At 39.5% G+C, this 24,420-nt stretch overlaps 1 protein-coding gene across 4 annotated transcripts in view; it reads right to left on the bottom strand.

Moving 5' to 3' along the window:
* The window catches only part of LRP5 (LDL receptor related protein 5), a 170,364-nt gene that overhangs the window by 17,264 nt on the left and 128,680 nt on the right, over positions 1-24,420 (bottom strand). For all 4 annotated transcript variants that reach the window (XM_048059683.2, XM_013185662.3, XM_066997956.1 and 1 more), the window contains exons 8-17: positions 22,782-22,998; positions 22,311-22,600; positions 20,084-20,310; positions 19,533-19,717; positions 16,005-16,328; positions 13,442-13,644; positions 11,071-11,282; positions 8,287-8,477; positions 2,713-2,922; positions 586-711 (exon numbers count right to left, since the gene is read on the bottom strand). In XM_048059683.2, coding sequence (XP_047915640.2) covers positions 586-711; positions 2,713-2,922; positions 8,287-8,477; positions 11,071-11,282; positions 13,442-13,644; positions 16,005-16,328; positions 19,533-19,717; positions 20,084-20,310; positions 22,311-22,600; positions 22,782-22,998 — 2,185 coding nt within the window. The remainder of the gene's footprint in view (positions 1-585; positions 712-2,712; positions 2,923-8,286; positions 8,478-11,070; positions 11,283-13,441; positions 13,645-16,004; positions 16,329-19,532; positions 19,718-20,083; positions 20,311-22,310; positions 22,601-22,781; positions 22,999-24,420) is intronic.

Raw genomic sequence — 24,420 nt, forward strand, 5'->3', positions numbered from 1 at the left:
CTGCTACTAGGTTATCGTCGGTTGATTCAACATCATGTTATAAGCAGTTGTTTATAGCACAAAGCTGTCACATCATACAACCATAAGAAAATCTCAGTGGAAGATGCAACTATTTTAAGGTCTAACACAAGTATTCTGCACGCAATGAAAAGTCACACGTCCAAAAACTTAAGCAGAAAAAAGCTAGCAGAAAATCAAAGGTCACATTTAAGACATAATGCGACATATCACGTCTAAGAAAACACTGTAAATTCACATTCTGGATTCGAGTGCAACCTCCTGCAGAAAATCCATATAATTTTATAGCACATAAAAGTCACAAATATCCTGGTGGACAAGTTTCTTGCATCAGTTACCAACTGATTTTGGTCACTCTGACTTCATTCATTTAGTTATTTTTTAAAATATCTTATTCCAGAAAGAGAGTTCTCAAGACCTATCAGTGCATCAGCTTGTGACATAGTCAAGACCAATTTTCTGATGGTTCTAAGATTACACCTCCTCAAACCCCATCTTTTTTTTTTATTATTATTATTTTTTACTTTTAAAGTTTAACAGTTCTGCTAAGAAGTTTACATAACTCACCTCCACAAGTTAAGAGATTCTGTAGAAGCACAAGGTGCTCTGGACATGAACATCTTGGAGTCCCATCCCCTTTGGCAATGCAGATGTGCGAACATCCACCATTGTCACGGGAGCATGGATGTGCAGCTGCAGAAACATACAGAAAGGAATATTAGACAGTATTAAAAAAAATCCTAACTACTAGCTAAGGCAAGCTCACAAAACCACTCATAAAGCACTTCTGTTTTTAGTAAATAACATTTCACTAAAATTCATAGGAAGATAATTGCAGGATTTTTCAGGTCTGTGCTCAAAAGCTGATTTACTACTACACGAGGACTACATTTCTCCCAGACAGAGTGATATGGAAACCTTTAAAGGACTTCTAAAATGAATTTGGGAGCTCAGGTGAAGAGAAGTGAGAAAGCAGATTTGAGAAGGTCACATTTAAGATGTACCTACATACCCCATCTGTACTTCTAAGGTAGTCAGGCATCAAGAATTAACATATATTACTTCAGAATGCCAGCCTCCCCAAAACCCTCAGGAATTCTCCTCTAATTTCAGAGACCTCTTAATATCCAGCCCTACCACTCAGCTCCTGTTCCCCCCAACAAGCCCTCACCACTTCCCTGTTACTCACAAAACTGCAGTGAGAACACACACTTGCCAGAAGACACATGGCTGTGTTCCCAAATCAGTTATTCAAAAGCACCGAGTACCCAAGAGCTTCTAATGCAATCAAACTAAATTAACATTAGTTGGATGAGAAACAGGCACAGAGAGGTGAAGTCACTGTCTGAAGACCCCAGCCCAGCTGAGTGAGAACAGAACCAGCCTCCTGCCTGCTTATCTCATGTCCTAAGTGTGCCGAGCATCTGCTGGAGTGATCTGTGGAGCAGGAGCCTCTGTTACTCGTGATGCCACCGAACAATGCATTCTTTACTACTAGTGAGGACCAAGAATTTCCACAGGGAAAAAATGGTATAAATATCATTATTTCTGTGCCAAAGTTGTCTTCCATCTGTTCAGGCTTCTCAGTGGTCTGCTTTCACCCTTAAAAAATTCATCAATTTAACACAGTGATGGAAACATTACTGTGTGAGGCACAGGTTAGCAGGTTTTCTGCTAGCAGAAAAAGTGCACACATATACTTGTGTGGGCATGCACACATGCACATGTATTTTTACTCCCTTGTAACAGAAGTCACCTATATTGGATAGAGTTCAGATGTAAAAAGTGATTCGCTTCAGTGCATCTCTGAATAAATACTACTCTTGCCATAAAAAAATAGACATTTTAAAAAACACATTGATATAAAGTTCTTTTTTTTTTTTTTTTAAAACACAAATGTCCCCCAGGTACCCTTTACAGATTAATCCAGGGTCACCATACAAGTTCAACTGATCACAGGTCACAAAGTCTAAAGAGGCTTTCTGTTTCCCCCACCTTGTGCTTTTATATTCTCAGCAGGCCTGGTGAAAGCAGGAGGAGCTGCAGGTTGCCACCCTGAGGAGCGACTGCTTCAAGGGGATTCTACACTCTCCCTCAGGGCACTGGAACTGAGGCACCAGGCCAGAAAAATAAGGTCCAACCATCAGCGGCCCCTTTCAGAAGGGATCAGCTCCACCTCTGATAGGAGAGAAATTCCACATCCACTGAAATTCATTTTAGGAGCTTCCTGCCAATTCCCCCTCCCTTACTGGAGGCTTTTATGTTATCAGTTGTGCTGAGTCAAACGTTTTACAAATGGGTCTGAAATGCCTCAAGAAAAGGCAAGTACTATCCTCTCCTTTCTTTTTAAAGTTTTTCTGAACTCTGTTACTTGGTTGTACTTATATATATGTAGAAAAAAATAAAAACCATAATTCCAATCAGCTTTTAGAGTGAATTCAGTATCATGTGAGCTTGTACAAAGCAGCTAACTAAGGTGTTGTGAAATTGCAGTCTAGCTGAACAGGAGGACTCCTCAGGACAAGAGTGAGAAACTTGTTTATCTTTCTATTCTAGAGTCCCAGCCCTCCAAGTTGAAAGCGCTCCATGTCTTAACTTAAAGCCCACAGGGCAATATTATTTAAACACGCAGCTGGATGAGGAATTTGAGAGACAGTGGCCAAGAGTCACAGAGAGATATTTAAACAAACTCACAGAATTCCTCCATATCGAGTTCTTCCACAGCATGAATGCCTGTTAGGTGAGCGATTCGGCCTTGAATTCTAGTCCTTTTGTACCCATTAGTTTTCTCCACTCTCTCAATCATCTGCTGCTGACGATCAATCCAGTACAGGTGATTCCCCAGCACCGTCAGTCCCATCGGCTGAAGGATGTTGGAGTCCTCCAGGGTCACGCGGTTAGCACCTGAGATCAGTAGAAACAACGTTTAACTCATTTCAACAACAACAAAACCAAACCAACCAAACCAAATCAAACAAACAAACAAAAAAAAAACAAAGAAAAAAACACTACATTTTGAAATATGCTCTGACAATTTTGGGGCTTTCTAAAACCAGCTCCAGTACATTCATTTTAGAAGGAGCTCTTAAGTTAACGGCTCCATTTGTCTTGGCAGACCATGGCAGTACTCCTTCAGTTTCATTTCAGGTAAGTGCAACAAATTATTACACGGGCAAGCAGATCCAATATGAAGCACAGCTCATCCTTGGGTACCTTGGCTCGTCAGCCAGCCATGAAGAGCCTCACATTGGCATGCTCTGTTATAAATAACTGTGAGCAGTTCTGTTATGGTTTTGGCTGGTATAGAGTTAATTTTCTTCATAGTAGCTGGAATGTTTTGGATTTAGGATGAAAATATGTTGATTACACACCCATGTTTTAGTTGTTGCAGAGCAGTGCTTACACTAAGTCAGAGACTTCTTGGCTTCTCATGCTGCCCTGCCAGGGAGGAGGCTGGGGTGCACAGGGAGCTGGAAGGGGACGGAACCAGCACCGCTGACCCAAACTGGCCAAAGGGATATTCCATACCATGTGCATCATGCTCAACCATCAAACTGGGGCTGCCGTTGCTTGGGGACTGGCTGGGCATCATTCAGCAGGCAGTAAGCAATCGCATTGTGCATCGCTTGTTTTGTTTATTTTTATTATTTTTAATCATTTTGCTTTCCCTTTTTCGTTCTTATTAAAATGTCCTTATTTCAACCTATGAGTTCTTGCTTTTTGCAATTCTCCCCCCTACCCCACTGGGTTTTGGGGGGCCTCCTCTCTTGGGACTTTTTTTTTTTTTTTAAACAATACATTCACACACCTAGCAGTAAACTTTGTTGGAATGTACAAGCAAGAGTGAAATAGAAGTAATTAGCTTTACTGCCATTCCTCTCATAAAACACAACACACAGTAATCATGCAAAACAGGAATCGAGCACTCAAATGCTGTCATATGCTATATCACATCCTCAGAGATAATGAACACAAAAAAAACCAAAACACCTTATATTCCAACAAGCATACTTCTTTCTTCAATTTCTTTCTTTCTTTAGTAACCAAGCAGAAAACCCAAGTTCCATGTTTAGCAACAGTGAAATGTAACTCGAGATGCTTTTAAACAGGATCATCATCAAATGTTCAGATTTACTGCTCTACAAAGTAAGTCTCAATCAAGGTGTAAAAATCAGGTTAAACAAAAATGAATTTTGACTGCTTTTAATTTTAATTGCTTGCAGTCTTCTATCATGTGCTGCACTACAGTTAGTGGCATTTAATTGTTGCTTTTGTTATGCTTGCCTAGGGTGAACAAGAGGTCCCAGATTATTCTATTAATTCACAGAAAACATTTTTAGTGTATACCAGACATATTTGATTTCAAAAATTAAGAATACAAAACAGAATTATAACTTGGTGCTACCTCTGATCTGATGTTTCATTTTGGAATAAAGGTCTTATGCCTGCTTGCATTTTTAAAAAATGGAAGTTTTAAATATCTACTCAAAATGAGATTATTGAATCTGGATACATAATAAAAATGCTAATGAGCACTAGATTCAACTATTTTGCTGCATAAATTACGTGGAGCTCAGCCAAGCATAAGAATATGACATTTATTTCAATTACAGATTCTATTAATTTTGCACATAAACTTACTGCCCACAACTCTTGCCTGACTGCCATGATGAACACTGCCCAGCATAAACCAAATGAAATTAAGAAAACAGAATAAAGAGAGGTCATATATTCTTGTACTTGCAGTTAGGGTTTTAGTTCTTTATCCCTGAATGTATTTTGCTTTCAAACCAATGACCAAGACACCTGTTTTGTTTCATTTTCAGAAGGAACACTCAGGAAGTGTGTATGATAGCACAGTCCTGGTTGTAATCTGATGCATCTATTATTGTACACGCTTCCCCTAGATTTTCCTCTTGTAAGGACATACGTAGAACAGAACAGATGCACTTGCACGGGTTTCACTAAATCAGACCCTTAGTGCTACTCTCAAGCAATGCAATTCCTGGCATGTCCTTTGTCTTCTCCTAAATGTACAGATCTTAAAAATTAGGAATACTGTGAAAATAACATTTTGACAAAAGAAGGTATACAGTGAAGAAAACACAGGGCACTTTGTTCATTTGCTCTGCAGTCTATGAGCACCCTTAGTCCCTACAAACTTCAGCAATGTTGGACCATCAACGATAACTGTTCTTTTGTCAAAACTTTGAAAAAGCACAAGTTTCAGCTGTATTTAAAAGACATCAAGAATGGGAAAGCCTCATTTACAAATTGATATGATGAAAACCTCCTTTAGTTTTCATGTTTTTTAAGTGCTAAGTTGGTCACATCCATTTAGAAATAAAAGGCAAGCTGACATCCTGGGGCCATCCTAAAACTGTGAAGACACGAGGTGTCTGGTGACACTCGCAAGCTAGCAGTCCTGCTACAACCCTAGCCTCTTTGAACAGCCTCCCAAACAGGCTACATTTAATGGTTTTTGGGATATACCTTCAAGCATCATCTTTTTCCTCCCTCCTCTATAAAAAGCTGAACATTGGTGATTTGGGAAGCTCTGGAGATAGCTCTGGAGATGGTGATTGATTTATGCTGAATTATGCTGGATTTGGTCTTAAGTAAATGACAGTCCAAATAGTAATTCTAAAAGGAGAGGCAAAGAGCACAGATAGCCCTGGATGACACCATTACATTGTTGTTTAGAAGATTGAATATAATGAAAAACAGAGTGAACAGAAAGATATTTTCAGCAGATGTACTTAACAAATGGTAAAGAAAACATGTTACAAGTAAAGTGTTGAATTTCCGTAGTAATTAAGTACTTTAGTTACCAAAATGAAACAGATGTGTAGTCTTTTCAAGATTGAAATTAATACTTAAATGTAAATAACATTAAGGTGGAAGGACACCAATTGCTGTATTTGAAGTCTATTTGAAATTAAAGCATTTTTATAGATTTTTCCAGTCACTTCAACAATAATATAAAATGCTACTTTTTAATTGACTGATATGGCAGCCAAGTCATTTGCAGATGTTTTATGAATGTCTGAAAAGCATCAATAGCTCCAGCTGAAAAATCCAACAACTTCACAAATAAAAGTGTTCGCTCTATGGACAGGTTTGTAGTTCTTTCATCCCTCTCTGAAAGTTAAGTTAATAAGTTGAACATTGGTCACCCGAGCATTTAGCAGGCTGCTATTAACTATCCGGGTGTAGGGAAAGCTTCAGAAACCTCCAGAAACATGTAATCTCCTCAAGTCTGTGAGGGAATAAGATTGTTTGGAACTGTCTAATTGGCAGGAAGGACACTACATACAACTTGGGTCCATTTTTTTCAGCAGCCTCAATTTATGCTAGCAAAAGGATTTCTAGTATATGACCATTTAAAAGTGACAGCTCAAGAATTACTTTTTAGAGGAACTAATTCAACCCAACATAACTTTGGCTGTCATTTTTTTTCTGAAGTTGTGATATAAGACTGCAAAATATACAAAATACTTGAAAATAAAAATGTTAACTTCTAAAAAAACCCAACAACTACAAAACAGCTTGATGGATCAAATTACAGTGAGCTTTAGCTGGATCAAACACAACCACAGTTCTCTGGCTACATGATACATGGCTTCCAGTTATTGCTTTCCTTTAGTCCTGTAGCTTTCCTCCCCTTTATCTTGCCTTTAGGGTTTGATTCTTCAGTTGTGACCCCATCAAATAAATGTGCATTAAAAGCTTTGTTTCAATATTAACCAGAGAAAGCTTAGTTTTCTCTGTAAATAAATAAATGGATTAAAATACAGATCCAGGATTCAAACTCATGCTTATATGGAGTTTCTACGTCACCAAAAGGAGGAATGTATACCACATACAAAGGAAATTACAACCACGATACAAACTACCAGAGTGTGATGGCCTAGCTGCTAATTTACTCATATATCACTTTACCAAAGTCCTTTTGTTTGGTCTTATTTATTCAAGACTTAGATCTAAAACAGTAATGTACAGACTGCTTCTGCCTTTTATGCTGTACCATGCAAGGACTCAGCTCATCTCCAGCAAGAAACACCCACCTCCTGTGATCCTCCTTGCCTGCTAGCTGTGATTCAGCCTTGCATGCATGTTAAATCCAAGGTGAAAAAAGGCATGCTTATGTACATACATGTAAAAGCCACAGCTAGGTCCACTGCATGCTACGGTTTCATTAAGTAATATGGCTTTCTGTTACGTGGGGGTCATCTTTTTAATCTATAGCAGCACCAGTTACTGGCCCTCTCCTCAGCTCATTAACTTCTCACAGGTGCATTTCCCCTCTCCAAGGCCATCAAACTTCCTCTCAGTCTTCCTTGGTACCTCTTCTCTCCCTCCCATTCTTGTAAAAAAATGGAACAATTTTCACCTATTTTAGTTCATTGCCTCACAAGGGAAGGGATGTGACTACATGTGATTAAGAGAAAGTCCACCAAAAATTGGAGGCTCAGCTTTTTATGGCAGCTGCCAATCACTAGAACAACCCAGCTTCTACTCCCTGACACTCATTCACTTCTCTCTGTACTTCCTTTAGGAGTTTAATTTCTTCACACAAAGGAAGAGAGAATGAATCACAAGTGACAAGACACAGACATTGTGTCTTGTGCTATAGACTCTGTGCTATACTGCACATTTCTCCATTTTTCAGCACTGCCAACTGCTTTAAGAATTCAGTGATGAACAGTGCTCTATAAGAAGCCTGTGGTGCTACTGCTATAGATGTGGAGTAATGCCTTATTTTACTAATATGGAGAAAGTGCAATGAATTGACATCCCTTCACTGTTTTACAACACTGGTGTTCCAGGTGAGCTGCCTTATCATCCTTCTTAGAAAAAAGTTGCTACCCCTTCCATTTGTTCTTCTAGTTACCTTGATTTAGTAGGCTGTAACCTCCAGAGAAAAAAAATATTGAAGAGTCACGCAAACTTTTCAAGCCACAAGAAAATAAAAAGCAGGAGTGATTTAGTGGTGCCATGACTGGCAACACCTATTTAAATCTGATCTTCCAAGAGTTGCTTTCAGAACGTATCAAAAATCAAACGTCCCTCTTGGAGGGTGGCAGTCATTACAGACACATTTATTCCAATCACATCAAAGACAGAAGCCCACCAACAATTGTTAGCTGTGCCTGCCTGCACAGAACTGGCAACTGTGGAAGAAGTTACTGGGGTCAGTATCAAAGAGGGAATGATGTCCTATACATCACACACGCTGCTCCAAATGTTTAACTGCATACCACATACCTGACAAGTCACAGCTTTCGATGCGCTTCAGATCTGCATCCACCCAGAAAAGCTTTCCAAGTTTGTTGTCAATCACCAGCGCTACGGGGCGGATCAACCCAGTGGTAAAAAGCACTTCTCTCTCTGTGCCATCGAGGGCTGCACGCTCAATCTTGGGAGCTCGCTCTTGCATGTTGGTGAAGTACATATACCTGAGAACAAAGCCACCAGCTGATTAACTAAAAGCTTCAGAAGTCAAGGGAAGCAGCTCACCTTTGCACACAGGTTCTCAGTTGTAAGTGGGGATGGTTTACACAGGGATGACTGGTGACTATTGCTCCCAACTGCAAAGATCCAGATCTACGCTGCTGCAGAAGCTCCAACATTTGCTAAACGGCATATTGAGACAGCCTAAAAGTAACTGCATTTCTCCTGAATACACCAGGCCTTTTATGGTTCAGCATCAGCACTGCTTCAGCATTCAGCACTGCTGCCCTGCAATATTCCTGCAGTGGAGGTAGGGATTGTAAGAGGCTAGTACAGAAAACTTTCTGCAATTGTCCTTGGGTAAAGCTCTCCTCACCTTCTTTCTGACAAAAAAACAAACAAACAAAAAAAACCAACACAATTACCTCCTTTCTGGGGTTCCTTTCTTCTCAGCAAGTATAAGTTCCTACTAAACTTAAGAGGAACAAAGATCACAGAAGAAAGAACAACCGAGAATGTTGTGTTCCTTATGACATAGTTCCACGAACACTTTATCTCTGCCTAAGCCAGCTCAGCTGCAAACAGGAGCAGTTTCTGCTCTCCCCTGCATAATTAAAAAATGGTTTGCGCATCCACATGGTGAACTGAGAACTCCCTCAGGGAAAAATCTACCATTTCTTCAGTAATAAATAACTTGGGCAGATTCACTGCTGCACAGGCTTTCCTGATGGCATAAACAAGGAGATGCAGCAGTGAGAACAAGCAAGCCAAGGGAGAGCTGGAGGGAAGGATTTCTGGAACTAGGCAGGACAGTGAACAGATCACTGATTCAGCCCTCCCAGGTAGTCACAGTGTTCTTCTACATTGTCTTTCTCCCATTTTCACTTCTTTTAATTTAAAAGCAGGTTTATCTTTAATTCATTTTAAAATCTGACTTGAAAAGTCAAGTGTTTTAGTGATCAACAAACCCAAACTCCCATTTTAACGGAGAATGCAGGAAAGCTTTTATAAATACAAACTATGTCCAAGTGAGTTAGTCCCAATCAGATTAGAATCTTTTCTCTAATCCCCCTGTTCCCACAGCAGCTTTTGACCCGTGCAGTGAGCACTGTACAATGTAACAGTCCCACAAATGTTCCACATAGGGTCTCTGAGTACTATTGTATCCACACAGTTATGGAATATTGTCATCCAACATCTGCCAAACACATATCAAAGCCACCTAAGAGTAAACTGGGGTTTAAGCATCTAACTTATTAGAAAGAACAGCAAAAGGGCCATCTTTGACCTCTAAGTATAAAGTTACCAGCCACCTGAAGTGGAGATGTGGTCTGCTGAATCTAAACAGAACTGCTTTACAGCAAAACTACAAATTTTCTTCCTGTGGGAAGTCACTGCACTACCTTTACCTGTCTGTCCTGGTTCCAGTTAGGACAGAGTTAAGTAGCTCATAGTAGCTGGTAGGGTGCTATGTTTTGGATTAGGATGAGAAGAGCGCTGATAACATGCTGATGTTTTAATTGTTGCAGAGCAGTGTTTAACACCAGGCCAAGGACTTTTCAGCTTCTTGCTCTGTCTGCCAGCGAGCAGGCTGGGGGTGCAGCAGGAGCTGGGAGGGGACAGACCCAGGACAGCTGATCCAAACTGGCCAAAGGGATATTCCATACCATCTGACGTCATGCTAAACAATATATAGGGGTGGCTGGCCGGGGTGGGGGGGCCGGCTGCTCGGGAATAGGCTGGGCATCGGTCAGCGGGTGGTGAGCAATTGCATTGTGCATCACTTGTTTTCTTACACATTATTATTGTTAATACTATTATCATTATCACTATTATTATTATTATTGTTATTATTATATTCCTTATATTCCTGTCTTAATAAACTGTCTTTATCTCAACTCACCGGCTTCACTTTCCCGTTTCTCTCCCCCATCCCAGAGAGGGAGGGGGGAGGGTGAGCGAACGGCTGTGTGGTGTTTAGCTGCCAGCCGGGTTAAACCACAACACTGTCTTAATTCATTTCAGCATTTTTTGAGATACACATCAAGACAGAATTGACTTTAAAATGTCTAGAATGTAAGGTTATTTTGATTTTTTTGTCAACCTTTATACTATTACATTAGCAGGAGTAGTTATACCATATGAAAGATCCCTTTTTTTTCTAGAAACATTTGTTTTATGATAATTGAACATTTATGAGGTGGATCATCAGCTGCTATAAACACAGTTTATAGCAGTTCCTGTTTTTTCTGGATTTAGTGGTGAGGTTGTTGCCTGTGCACTCACACAGTGAACAGAATAAGGTTGTTTTGTTGTGTTTTGTTGTGCTTTCCCCACCCGGCTTAGTTTCCCACTGTAACCTACCACACAGCTGTGTGAACATCTAAGTTGGCACACCAGAGGAGGCAGAAAAGGAAAGAACAGGAAGAGAAAGTTGGATACCTTTAAAACCCAGAATCAAGCTATCAATCACCTATAACCTGAGTGATTAAATACGCAAAATTTCTCATTTTTAAAATACACAGATGCATCACAAGATCTGCACACAGCTGACATATCCCAGATGTGCTCTGTGTGAAGAACAGAAAGGAATCTCACCCTCGCTCTGCATTCACCACAATGGCTCTGGGCTTGTCGTGATCTCCTCGCAGCACCATCCCAATTGACTCGCCGTTCAGTCTGTGGACATTGACTGAATTTGTGGCCTCACAGGTCCAGTATAAGGTATGGCTGTATATATCAATGCTGAGGTCATGTGGCTGCTTCTCGGGATTCTGGCTTTGGTTTGGAGCACTCATGACAGTAAAAGGCTGCAAGACAACATATAGGGAATGACTTCTAATAACTGTTCTGTATGAACTCTGATTGCACAAAAAGCACGGTTTATTTATGTGAAATGTCCAGAAATACCTAAAACCACAAGGAAGCAAGTACAACAAATGCAACAAAATACATTTGATTCAAACTGTAGATTAGAGGGAAAATATCTACATAAAATCTGTAAGGTAATTGTAGAACACAGTAAGGTCTCCCCTGAGCCTCCTTTCCTCCAGGCTAAATAACTCCAGCTCCCTCAGCCACTCAAGAGTACTGGAGCATATAAGAAGTCCCAAAAGGAAAATAACCTTTCAGTTTGACATTACAGAGGCTCCACTAGTGTACTGCTAATCCCAATGCCATTGGGATACTAATACCACTGGCAGGACTCCCTGCATCAAAGTAGTTTTCAAAGGTGACTGGTTTTGGTCACATCAGAGTGGTCACGGGAAAGCGGTGTCTTCTTTAAAGTATCCTGATATGGTACTCTCAATCCAAAAACAAAAACAGCAGCAAAAAAGGTTGTATGGGTCAAGAAAGATGAATACACTATTCCACACTCAACTTAAGCGAAATGAATTACTCAAAACAGAATTACTTGAGAAAGTTACAATATATTTCCATAATTTGGTTTTAAGCCACCAAGTTCTACAGAGTGATGTAATGTTTTCTTTTTATTTAAATCTTTATCCCTATCTTTTCTTGTCAGTGTGCCCAGAAATATAAAGAAATAATTCTTATCTGGAAATCAACGATAACGTTACCCAAGTATGTCACGTGCATTGTTTGCAAAAAAAACAAGAGTTAGCAAAATTCAGTAAAAATAGTTAGTGAAAATTGGAAAGTCAAAATTTGCAGGGGATCTGCATCTTCAAAGCTGTGCGGCCAAGGTAGTGGAAAACACAGAGCAGACAAATCTCCATTGCAATTTGCACCTAGCGAGTACCAAAGAGAAGCTAGACTGCAACAATTAGCACCTAGCACAATCCAAAAGAGCAAAAGAAACACTCCTTGAAAATTCATCCACAACCCAGCTAGCTGCTTATCCTAAGATACCTCTTCCAATCTTAAAAGAAATTGCCAAAAAATTAAACCATCTTTTTCTTTAAAGGGCACTGTAAGATCACTGATTCCCCAGGCACATGAAAAGACCAACTCAGTTCCACTGAAAACACATTACATTGTTTAGATATGACTGCCCAAAGCTAAGAAAATATACCTCACCCATTCTCCATTTCCTTTTGTATTCTTATTCGAACTACAGCTTTTAAAGAATCTGTTATTCTGTCCTGGGAGTTAAGCAATATTAATGCATAACACTGCCCAGAAGAACAGCACATTTCTTTCCACTGTTGTATGAATAACTAGCAAAGAAAAACATTTATGCACCTAATTCAGTAAAACAATTGTGTATGCGCATAAGTCTACCCCTATCTGACACAACAGTCAGCTTTACATTCAATAAGGGTTTTAACTACAGCTTGGATAGCTGTGTGAGTTTTCATTTTGTGACAGCTTTACAATGATGACAATATGATCACACAACTGTCATGCACAATATTGATTTTAGAATACAATTTCTGTCTCTAGTATAATTCAGAGATAGTGAGCCTGCCTTACTTCATTGCCCACCCTTAGCTTAATATCACAGTTTAAGGGTTCACAGTCAGGTTGGAAATTAGGAGGAATTTCTTCTCAGAAAGAGCAGTCAAGCATTGGAACGAGTTGCCCAGGGAGGTGGTGGAGTCACCGTCCCTGGGGGTGTTAAAGGGAACTTGGACATGGTGCTTAGGGCATGGTTTAGGGGGTGATAGTGGTAGGGGGACAGTTGGACCAGATCATCTTGGAGGTCTTTTCCAACCCTAATGATTTTAGGATTCTAAGGCTCATTGTTTCAGGTACATATGATATACATAGACTATTACACTTTGTGTATAACTTAAAATCACAATCCTAAAAAAAAAAAGCAACAAACCTTCAGTAATCTTTACATATAAACAGAACATACATGAATAAGTGCTAGCAAGAGTAAAGTTTAAACTGATGATTCCCTGGTGCAGGGGACAGGAGGGGAAAGTCAAGCATAAAGTGCAAAGACAGACACACCCCCCCCCCCCCCCCCAAAAAAAGTATATACACCATGTAAACTTGCCTGAGTGCCATCATCTTTAGCTCTTTTTATAATATTCTGACGTCCATCTACCCAGTAGATCAATTTATCTAAGGGATCATAATCAATAGCCTTCACGTTCCTTAGACCATGCATAGGCAGGATGATATCTGGACTTTGCTGATCATCTGGTATCATTCGGCTGATTGCAGACTTCTGACTAAACAACAGGAAACTGGTAGGGGCTGAAACAAGTCAAAAAAGAGTATAAGTAACACCAGCAATATTGAGAAATACAAAGTTGCACAGGTTTTCCTACATTATCCTTTTACCTAGTTAAACTTACATAACTACGCATAAACTTCCACAAACTCCAAGTGCATGTGCGTGCTGCTCTTCAGACTAAAAAGAAAGCTGTTTTTTGGGTGCTCTCTTTGTTGACTTCAACAACATTTAAGACGAAAAGAATTTCTCTTCCACCCACCTATACACTTAGTTAAAGACTGGGAAAGCTTCAATCACACACTTGAATCACCTGGAAAGCACTTTCAGCAAAACAAGTAGGACCAGACTTGACAGTGCTCTTATTTCTAAGACTTTAAATACAAATCTTCATCCCTAATCCGTGTCACAAAAATGAACATAAAACTCCACATTCTGTCCTCATATTTCAGATTACCTTTAAAGCCAGAACCTTTGAAATGGATTTGTACTACCCCTTCCCTTTCATACTGGTTTAGGCTGGAATAGCTTGCATGAACTGCTTTTGCTTTGCCTGTTAAACTGTCTTCATTTCAACCAAAGAGTTTTCTCACCCTTACCCTTCCATTCTCTTCCCCATCCCATAATGGGGAATGAGCAAGCAGCTGCAGGGTGCTTAACTGCTTACTGGGATTAACCCACAACAGTCCTTTCTGGTACCCAACAAGGGGGCTTGAAGGGTTTGAGATAAATTTGAGTGGAGTATCCTAGACTGAATTTTTTAGTTCTTATAGCTGTTTAGCTGCTAATTGGCAGGCTGCTGTGCTTGCCACAGGACTTGCTTGCTTACTGTGTATTGGAGTGCTTGGTAGTGAGTTGCTTTTTGCTTTTGCTGTTTGCTGCAGTCCTTATCATCTTACTTTGCTGTGCTTGGGAACATTTTGATAACAGCAGCAGCCATGCGCCTGGGCTGACAGGCAGCCAGGAAACTGCTGCTGTTCCCGTGCTGCTGTACTGGACAGGCTGGAATTCCAGGGTGAATTTGAGTCAGAGGGACTGTGACCCATGGATAAATCCACGAGTGAGGCAGGTGCACCCCAAAGCTTTTGTGGACATAGGTAAGCCCACACTGGTGCAGGTATACCTCAAAGCATCTGTGGCCATGGATAAGGCCATCCTAGATCACCTCAAAGTGGCTGTGGATAAGACAATGATGCAGGAAATGTGCCCCTCAAGGGATTGCAGCCCATGAACAAGACCATACAGGAACAGCTCCACCTCTACCCATGCATAAATCCATGCCAGAAAAGGGGCAAGGGCAGGAGTACATTGCAATGTTAAGCCCTATACCCTGGTCCAAACAGACCAGGGATGGAGATTATATATACCTTTAAATGGTTGCAACTCACGATTTGAGTTGCATGTTACAGGAACTATTATAGCAGGAACCACTCAAACAAGCCTCAAAGAAGCAGCGCAAATGCAGCAGTGACCTGAGATGATCTGGTTTTGACGTCCAAGAACTCCACACAACACTTTCTCCTGTCCTGAGTGACCACCTTAACACACAGAACCCAAGTCATGGGCTAAATGAACTAACTGGACATTTTATGGACATCTTTACGTGGGAAGCCTGTAGACTCAGGGAGTAATATCTATGTATGAAAATTATAGGACAGAACAGAAGATGGTGGTTAATGGAGATGTATTGGATATTGTTGGACCCAAGCATGACATAAAATGTATGATGTAAGGGGCACAGATTGTCCTGGTTTTGGCTGTGATGGACTTAATTTTCTTCACAGCAGCCCATACAGTGGTATATTCTGGATTTATGACTGAAACACATTTATGTTTTAGTCATTACTGAGCTGTGCTTACCCAGCCTCCAGGCCCTTTCTGCTTCTCACGCTGCCCCACCAGCCTGGGGCTGCACAAGAATTTGGGAGTGCACACCACCAGGACCGCTGACCCAAACAGACCAAAGGGCTATTCCACACCACATGGTGTCATGCTCAGCAATAAAACTGGGGGAAAGGAGGAGGAAGAGGGTGGCATTTGGAATTATGACATCTGTCTTCCCATTTAACTATTACACATGATGAGCCCTGTTTTCTTGTAAATGGTTAACCATCTGCCTGCCAATGGGAAGTAGTGAATGAATTCCTTACTTTGCTTTGCACAGCTTTTTTTTTTTTGAGCTATTAAACTGTCTTCATCTCACCCCAAAAGTTTTCTCCATTTTATCCTTCTGACTCTTGTCCTCAGGGGTTAGTAAGAGTAGCTGGGTGGTTTTTAGCTACCTACCAGCATTAACCCACAACACTTTCCTGTATTGAAAGGAATCACAAGCACATGACATCCACAAGCAATGAGGAATATACTAGCAAACAAAAAGGCTTACAACTACAGTTCCTGCTGTTGGGATCCAATGTATAGTGAGCAGCACAGCCGCACCTAAATCCATTTGGTATGGCAAGGCACAAGTGACCGCAATGGCCATTATTTTGCACACAATCATTCAAGCCATCCTGACGTGAAGAATGAAAGACCAATATATCCATCACAAAATCCAGATGGCCCTGAATAAGTGTCCGGTTCTTCCCACTGGTCTTGTCTGCTCTTTCTATGCTGTGAAGATTCCAGTCTGTCCAGTAGATGTAGTCACTGTATTGGGTTAATCCGAATGGATGAGGTAGATCATCTGCTATGATTTCTCGTTCTTGTCCTGCAAAAATAAAGATAATCAACTAAAACACAATTTCCAAGTCATGAAACAGAGTGTGATGGACATTAAGAAAAAGTTTTTCCTTCCCCTTTTAAAATAAAACCTCAATTCACCAGTCGCATCAGGGGATTCATTATGAAACAGTACCTGCTGAAGAAGTAACCTAAACACTAGCACTCAAAAACGTTATCCTGATAACTTCTTGCCTATAGAGCAATCTGAAACTGTGCCAATGTGTTGCCATTTAAATAAATATTGCTCTATGTCTTACACTTAACATCCCAAATAAATACTGGAAGACATATTCAAGAATGTTATCAGCTCCAAGACTTAGGCCAATAATAATAATAAAATAATATGTACAACAGCAACATATAGCAAACTTGGGATTCAAAGAGAACGAGCGATAAGAAATTACAGTGTTTCACTCAAGAAACAAATTATTTGCAGTGCAATTCAACGTACCCCAAAGATACCCCAAAGGATTTGGAAACCATTTGTTTGGCAGAAATCCCAGTACTCTCACACTCAGTGGTTCAGTTAGCAACATTCAAAACAGATTTAACACCTCGAGAGCATTAGATGGCCTCTGCCAGAGATTCACTACTAAAGTAAGGTCTTCCTATAAATCAGCCTCCAAAACATTTTCAAGCACAAAACTCCCTGAATCTCTGCCACTTTATATCAAGTGAAGATGTAGCCTTCATCAGCATCATCTCTCCCTGCCTCAAACAAATATTCAATGCTGTATTTTACAGAACATGACCTTTTTTCCCCGCCTCAGTTTACCTTTCACCCTCTCTCATTCAGCCAACACTGGAGAAGGAATGGAAAACAAACAAAAAAACTAAAAACCCATTAAGCCATTTTTTTCTATAAAATACTAGAACTAAGTATAGAGGCAAACTTCCCAACTACTTTTAGGCATCTCAAGTGTCCAAGTTAAGGGCACACAGATATCCTGAACACTCTCAGGGACTTAGACCAATCCTGGTCTACAGTGATGAATTCAGGGTAGAGGTTCTTTTAAGGGAAGCAAGTAAACTACCTGAATTTTACTAGGCAGTAGATGGAGAAAAATCTCCCAAAACAGTGATTTTGGCCTGCTGGGTAACATTTATAATGGACAAGAATAAGCTGGGACAGCATTCAATCATCCACTTGAGAGTACATTATTTATTGCTGGTACGGTAGATGCTTCTAGCGCCAGCTGTCATGCAGATCCATCCTAGCCAGGAGGCCAGCAGTGCAAAATGCAAGTCAAGTTCTAGTCTAATAACATTTCCTTAACCATTAAGCCCACTTGCTAGAAGCCTACCCTACAATCTAACTTAAAGGACAAGCATACAATGTTGTTAGCTTCAGCAGTCCTCCTCTCCTACTTTCTCACCACAAATTAATGTTAACCATAGTTTCAGCTTTAGAACTAGCTTAATTTACCACAGATGATTTGAATATTGTGTTTCTTCTCAATACCACAATCAGTTTCTAATCCAAATTTGCCTCTGGCTATTTTGTTTCTCGAAGTATAATGCAGCAGCTTAGCTTTGATAGATCATGCAGTATATGAAAATACACAAACAAAAAGCAAAAAAAAAAAATCCACCCACAACTCTAGATAAAGAAAAAAACCTTCATGCAATTTCTAACTAGCAACATCCATTCAGCAGTACTTATCCCAGAACAACGAATACAAGTGATGCAAAATCATTGCTAGCCTTGGAATCCAAAACTGTATGGCTTTGTTTTCCAGAGATTTAATCCATTTTTGTTATGGCTTTTCAGAACATCCTTTTCCTAAACATCCTGCTCTAATGCCAACTTGTGAATAAACTTTTTTTTTTTTTTTTACTGTAGATAGAGAGCATACATAAGCTGAAACTGACATACAGTCACATCACCAGAATAGTATGTGAGTCTTTCTAATGCTTCTTTTTCTTGGACATACACAGTGGCCTACTAAGAAGCTATCAAAACAATTACTTCAACTCATTTAGGTCATCGGCTAAAACTGAAGTCCTGCAGCTCTGTATATGTGTACAGAAGCATAAGAAGGTGCAAAGGTTAAGTCAAAATGCTGATACAACTCATTTTTTTTTATGTTCATTCAGAACATGTGAGAAAGCCTTTTCTCCATTAACAGATTTTTCCAGGTTTCTTTTTTTTTTCCTCTCTCAACTATAGCATAAGATCTTCAAATAAAAGCATATAAAACCTAGTAGTAGGTTCTCCATACTCTGAAGATACGCACAGACAATAACACCTTAAAAAAAGTCTTTGTAATGGTAGCTTTTCACAGAAGATTTAAAAATAAAAGTAAGTGAGTTGCAGGGAAACTGTGTGTGTCATCAGCCAGAGCACTGCTGCAACAATCCTGTATGAGTTTGCTTAAATATTGTATGTTTTGCCACACAAACCCTGCTTTTTATATTGGAATCCCAGAGGTGTTAGTTAATTCCCATCTAACAAAGGCCTCTCTTTGGAAATGGGACATGTGATGTCAGGTCACAAGCTTCTGGATTCCATCTCTGATGGAATGCCAAGCAGTACCTTGGTTTGGATTTTGAACTAACAAAATTAGTCTGAAGCTGGGAAGAGAGACCTGGGTAATAGTTTGACAGAAAATCAGTGTCAAGACTGAAAAGTCAAAGCTAGTTTATAATGAACCTGTTAGCTGTGTTCATTTTCTCAGAGGTCATATCTCTAATTTCGTAAAGTGCACATAATTTCATGACAATACAGAGAAACAAGGTTAAAATGGGATTATATTTCACTATTGTTATTAAAACTACCACATGGTTATTAATTTAGGAAGCTTTCATTATTATTATTATTATCATTATCATCTCCTCAAGCATTTAACTCTCTGGTTACTCTCACAAGGAAAACATACATGCAGATTTAATATAAATCATATTATTTCGATCTTTCAAGTTACTACTTACGACAAATTAGTAACATACATGCTTTAAGTCTAATATATTTAACAGACTCAACATTTTAGAGAAAAAGATAAGTGATTTAACAGTTCATTATGGAATCTTATGGAATCACCATTCAAAAAAAAATCAGGGTTAGTTTGGAGACAATCATTTCAAGAATTTAATTAAAACACTCTAAAAATCTACTCAATTGTTTTACTGTGGCCAGTGCATATTTCTGTACTGGATGGAGTAACGCCAATGTAATTTAAAGCCAGAATACCTAGCATATTTGACGATTCGATCATGCTGGTGTCTAAGTCAGTCCAATATAGCCTTTGGTCTGCATAATCAATAGTGAGGTCATTGGCACGACCCACTTTATCCACCAAAGTGATGCTGTTTGTTCCATCCATATATGCTCGAACAATCCTAGGTTTACCTCCCCATTCTGTCCAGTACATGTACCTGAAACGAGAAGCAGAACAGAAAGAAAGATTACAGCTAGGTGAGATTTGAGTTCGGCTCTATGTTTTGATTTTTCATTTCATTGCTTTCAAGTTTTCTTTTTTTCTTTTTTTTTTTTAAATTTGGAATAACCCATGTGATTATGGGCAGTTAATTAGTATATATTAGAGCATCCCTTTTTTAAACATAGACAGAAAAACATGATCAACAACTCCCAAACTTTCATTGAAACCCATAAGGTTGTGGAGCTTACAAAACCTTGTGTTTTCAAAGACCCTGAAGAAATGAAGCTATATAAACTGCCAAGTATCTTGTCATGTAAGAGTATGAGCACATAAAACTTAGAAAACCAACACTATCCCTTACCCTTTGGTAGGATCAAGAGCCAAAGACCGTGGGTTGTCCAAGTCCTTCCACACAAGGACCTGCCTATACTGTCCATCCAGGCGGGCTACTTCAATTCGGTTGGTTCCAGTATCTGCCCAGTACAAGTTCTTTCCCATCCAGTCTACAGCCATTCCCTCAGGATAATCTAGCCCAAATTCAATCACGTGTTCAACAGAGCTCCCGTTCATGAAAGCTCGGCTTATGGTCTGGAAAACAGTTGTGTAAAAATATTTCAGTATTTATGGATACTCAAACAAAATAAGTAGTTATTATGAAGTTTGGCATACAAAAAGAGGTTAGTAGTAAAAACAACAATCAGTCAATATTACACTTTCAAAATAAATGTCTGTTTAAAAGAAAACTACATAGGAATTCACAGGATAAAAAGACCTGAATATTCAGAAAAGTTAACAGTACAGTTTCTGATGACCAGTTCAAAGCATCTTAAGAGGACGTGACTTTCAGAAAGCACTGTACATCTGCAGATTCTTCCTTGACCCGTCTTCCTCTCTGCCATTTGCATATAAAAGTATTTATTTTTTTAAAAGTATTTAATTCTCTCTAATGTTTTAATTCTCAGGAATGCATCACAATTCAACAAAACCTGAATTTATTTTTCTCTCATGATCAGTCACCTTGAGCAAGTTAATCGCTCTCATCTACATTTTGGTTATATACAGTCAGCTAAACAAGCCATAGGGTAAGGACTGAGTACATATAAATAAGCTCCTCCTACCAATGAACAATGCCCAAATAAACCTTTGGGAACATCCAGGACCAATGTACAATTACCCTGCCTTGTTATCACGTTAACACTCAACATTTTACATTTATTCCTAACTGCCTGCTAAAATTTCAGGTATTAATTTATTAATCGTTTGATAAATGAACATGTGTGAATAAGAGATGTTTTATATTTTTAAAGGTAAATGTCAAAACCAGAATTCATGTGCTATATTTTTAGGGACGCAGTGGTCATCAAGGGGAGCTGTCTATGGAAACAGGAAGAGGGCTCTGAAGTTACACTGCCTACTGCCAAACTGCAGAAAGTTGGGGGACAGAGGGAAGGAAAGCCCAGGCATGCTGAAATCTATGCTGATACGTATGTGAAAACACAGTATTCCTGGATAATTCAGGAGGCCACAGACATGTAAAATGTTGTCCAGTTCTGCACAGTAAGAGTGGGACCTGACGCAGCTCAAGTAATGTATTTTCCACTACAAATGGTTAAGACAACTGTAGCCCCAGCTCTCCACATGCTTGCATGAGATTTATTTAGTAACCGTGTCTGCAGCACACTAATTTGTTACGCTGGCACTGTTCCTAGGAAGGTATCCACACTACAAGCAGCACTGTTAATGCTGAAGCACAACCCTCATTACTCTTCCCAGAGAGGCTATGAAAATTGCACTAGCCCTGCCATCACTACAGGTGAGTTTTTTCCTATTATGGCTTAGGCACTTTGGCAAGGAAACTTCAACTGCTCTTGGAAAAAAACATTAAAAGGCTAAACAGAGGAATTCAGCTCCAGTGAAGTGACTGTGTCATTTTCTACCGTTACTTAATTAGCTTCAAGAAGTTAAGTAACACTGATGAACACCACAATGTTCACTTCAGCATGCACCTGGATATGAACCAGAACACATCAAACTGAAATTTCAAACTGTTGGGGAACACAATGACACAGAGGTGGGGGCTGGCAGGGGGCAATTAACACGGCATGGAGAGGACTAGACCAGTTCCCTGACCCGCTCTGTGACAAGCTGGAGTCATAGGCTAACAACAACCAATACAAAGCTCTCTTGCCAATTGTTAATATTAAATAAGATTGTTTTCCAAGTCAAATCTGTAAGGGGGTAGAAAGCCTGGGGGGTTGCCAAGCTTGGTGCTTGAATTACTCTACTACGTGACACAAAAATGGTATTTCTAGAATAGGGACATATACGGATGCAGCCCATGCAGCATCTGAGACTTCAGCACTCAGTATGAGCAAACACCACTTTGGATTTTTATTTGAAGCAGGAACATGCCTGTCACCCAACTGTGCATTCAACAATGCAACTGTCTTCAACTCCAAGAGTCTCCTTGGATGCAATTCAATGACAACACTAGCAACTGCAGGATAGATCATGTAACAGAGACCTTTGTTAGATCAAAGGAACTGCTCTGTGGCATTATATTCAGGGAATTCACATGTCAGTAATACCTTCAAACTAACATCAGTCCAATAGATTCTGTTATCAGAGACATCAAAATCCAGAGCAGATGCCTCCTTGACTCCAGTAAGAGGAATAGCAACATCATTATTATTGGTTTCAAGGGAAATCCTATGAATGGCTGCTCTGCTTGTGAAAACTAAGAAGGCTTCAGGAATGATGCAAGTCTTCATGTCACTCAGCAGCTCAAGGCCAATGGGACAGGCACACCTGGTCTCCTGGGGTGTAAAGAAACATAGATGACTGCAGCCTCCATTGTTCTCTGCACATGGATTAGTTCCTTAAAAACAAAACAACAAAAACAAAACAGATATTAGTGTATTACGGAGACAGTGTGAAGGGGAAGGCTGAGAGGAAGTGCAATGTAATCACAAATCTTCAAAATACGTTAACTCTATGGGTTGTCAACAGGGAATTCTAGAAGAGCCATTCACCATTGGATCCAGCCAGCCCAGGCTTACCAAACACTTTGGCAACACTTGTTGCTTTAAGGCCCATTAAGTCCGGCAGCTGATCAATAATAATGTCTCTGCTAGCCCTTATCTTGTGAACTCTTTCAATGCTTCGTCTCTGCCAGTCAGTCCAGTAGATGTAATCTCCTAGAAGCGTGAACCCAAATATATGTGGAAGTTTATCTTCTAGGAGGGTTTTCCTCATTGTTCCATCAACATTTATGACCTGTGGGACACATGAGAAAAAAGGAATAAATAAGTGCTATTTGAAAATTTTCACTATGGACAGCATCAAGTCCAGTAACATATTTAAATCAAAATACTATAACTTCTCTTTTCCTATGCAATCCAATCTTCTACTTGCTGCTAGAAACACCTCACAGGTGGACAACCTGTGCTTTAATCTAGGCTATGCATTGCCTGTGATTGAGGTAGAAATTTAAATAATCTCTTTGCTATCATTCATTTATTATTTCTTTATTTAGAATCAAGATATTAAACCTGTACCTTGTAGGAAATTAAGTTGTCTTCACTATACAATGCTTTTATTTTCTTTTGGTTTAAAGACAAGTATGGTCATTTCAACACCGTATCCCCCGACTTGTAAATTGTTAACTGATATTTATTTCTTGTTAAAAACATCCATAATTTAAATGCTATGTAACATTAATCCATTAAATGCTTAACAATCCAATGGGCAGTCAAAATCAACAGTTTTAACCCGATTTCATACAGAAACCATAAAAACAGTGCATTGTAAGACTCTATCCATACATGGTAGACAGAGGGAGCACACTTTATTTTTTATGTGACTAATGACAATCACATCTTATTAAATTCGTATTTTTAATATCTGCATGCACACCTGTGGTAGATATCCAAATAAAAATAATAATAAAAGAAACCCCCAGTTCGAAACCTGATGTTTCTATTACAGTTAGTTGTGTAATACTTGGTAAATTCAGGAAAGCAGTGTGTATCTCTCTTTGATTACACAGTTAATTTGGGCACATTCCCACTTCAGAGAAATGCAAGTAATATTGTCAGCAATTCTACTGTATGAATGTTATCTGAAAGAAATGTTAGCACACATGGAACAACCTAGATTTTCCAGCTACTACCAGCCCAACAGCAAGGGTATGCAGTCATTTGCTGCACCCTATATTTATTTGCATAATACAAACAAAAAGCATCACTACAACATAGTCTATCTTGCATTACTATAGTGCAGGTATCTTCAAATGCAGATTAAAAAAACTTCTTAAGATCTTCAAGACTAACAGCTTATGTGAATTTGAACACAAGCTACAACATAAACTTCTGGGAGAGACAGCAAGTGTGAAAGCAGAACAAGAAAATATTTATTCTTTGCAATGTTACAAAGTCGTGATACAGAAATCTCTGCACAGTCAAGGAATCGGCAGCAGAAAGGTGCTTTAAGAAATCAGAACACCTTTCTCCTTTTTTTATTCTCTCTGCAAAAGAAAATACAGACTTTTCTTCCTTAAACCTTTTTAATTAACTAAAAATTGGAGAAGTTGTGCAAAAGCACTGTTTGCAAGGAGAGAGAAATTTCCCAGCCACGTGGGAACTGTGAGAAGGGGATAAATCCAGGGATTCCTTCCAGTCAAAAAGCCTCCTGCTGGGG

The sequence above is a fragment of the Anser cygnoides genome, chromosome 5, assembly GCF_040182565.1.
Source record: "Anser cygnoides isolate HZ-2024a breed goose chromosome 5, Taihu_goose_T2T_genome, whole genome shotgun sequence".
Lineage (NCBI taxonomy): Eukaryota > Metazoa > Chordata > Aves > Anseriformes > Anatidae > Anser > Anser cygnoides.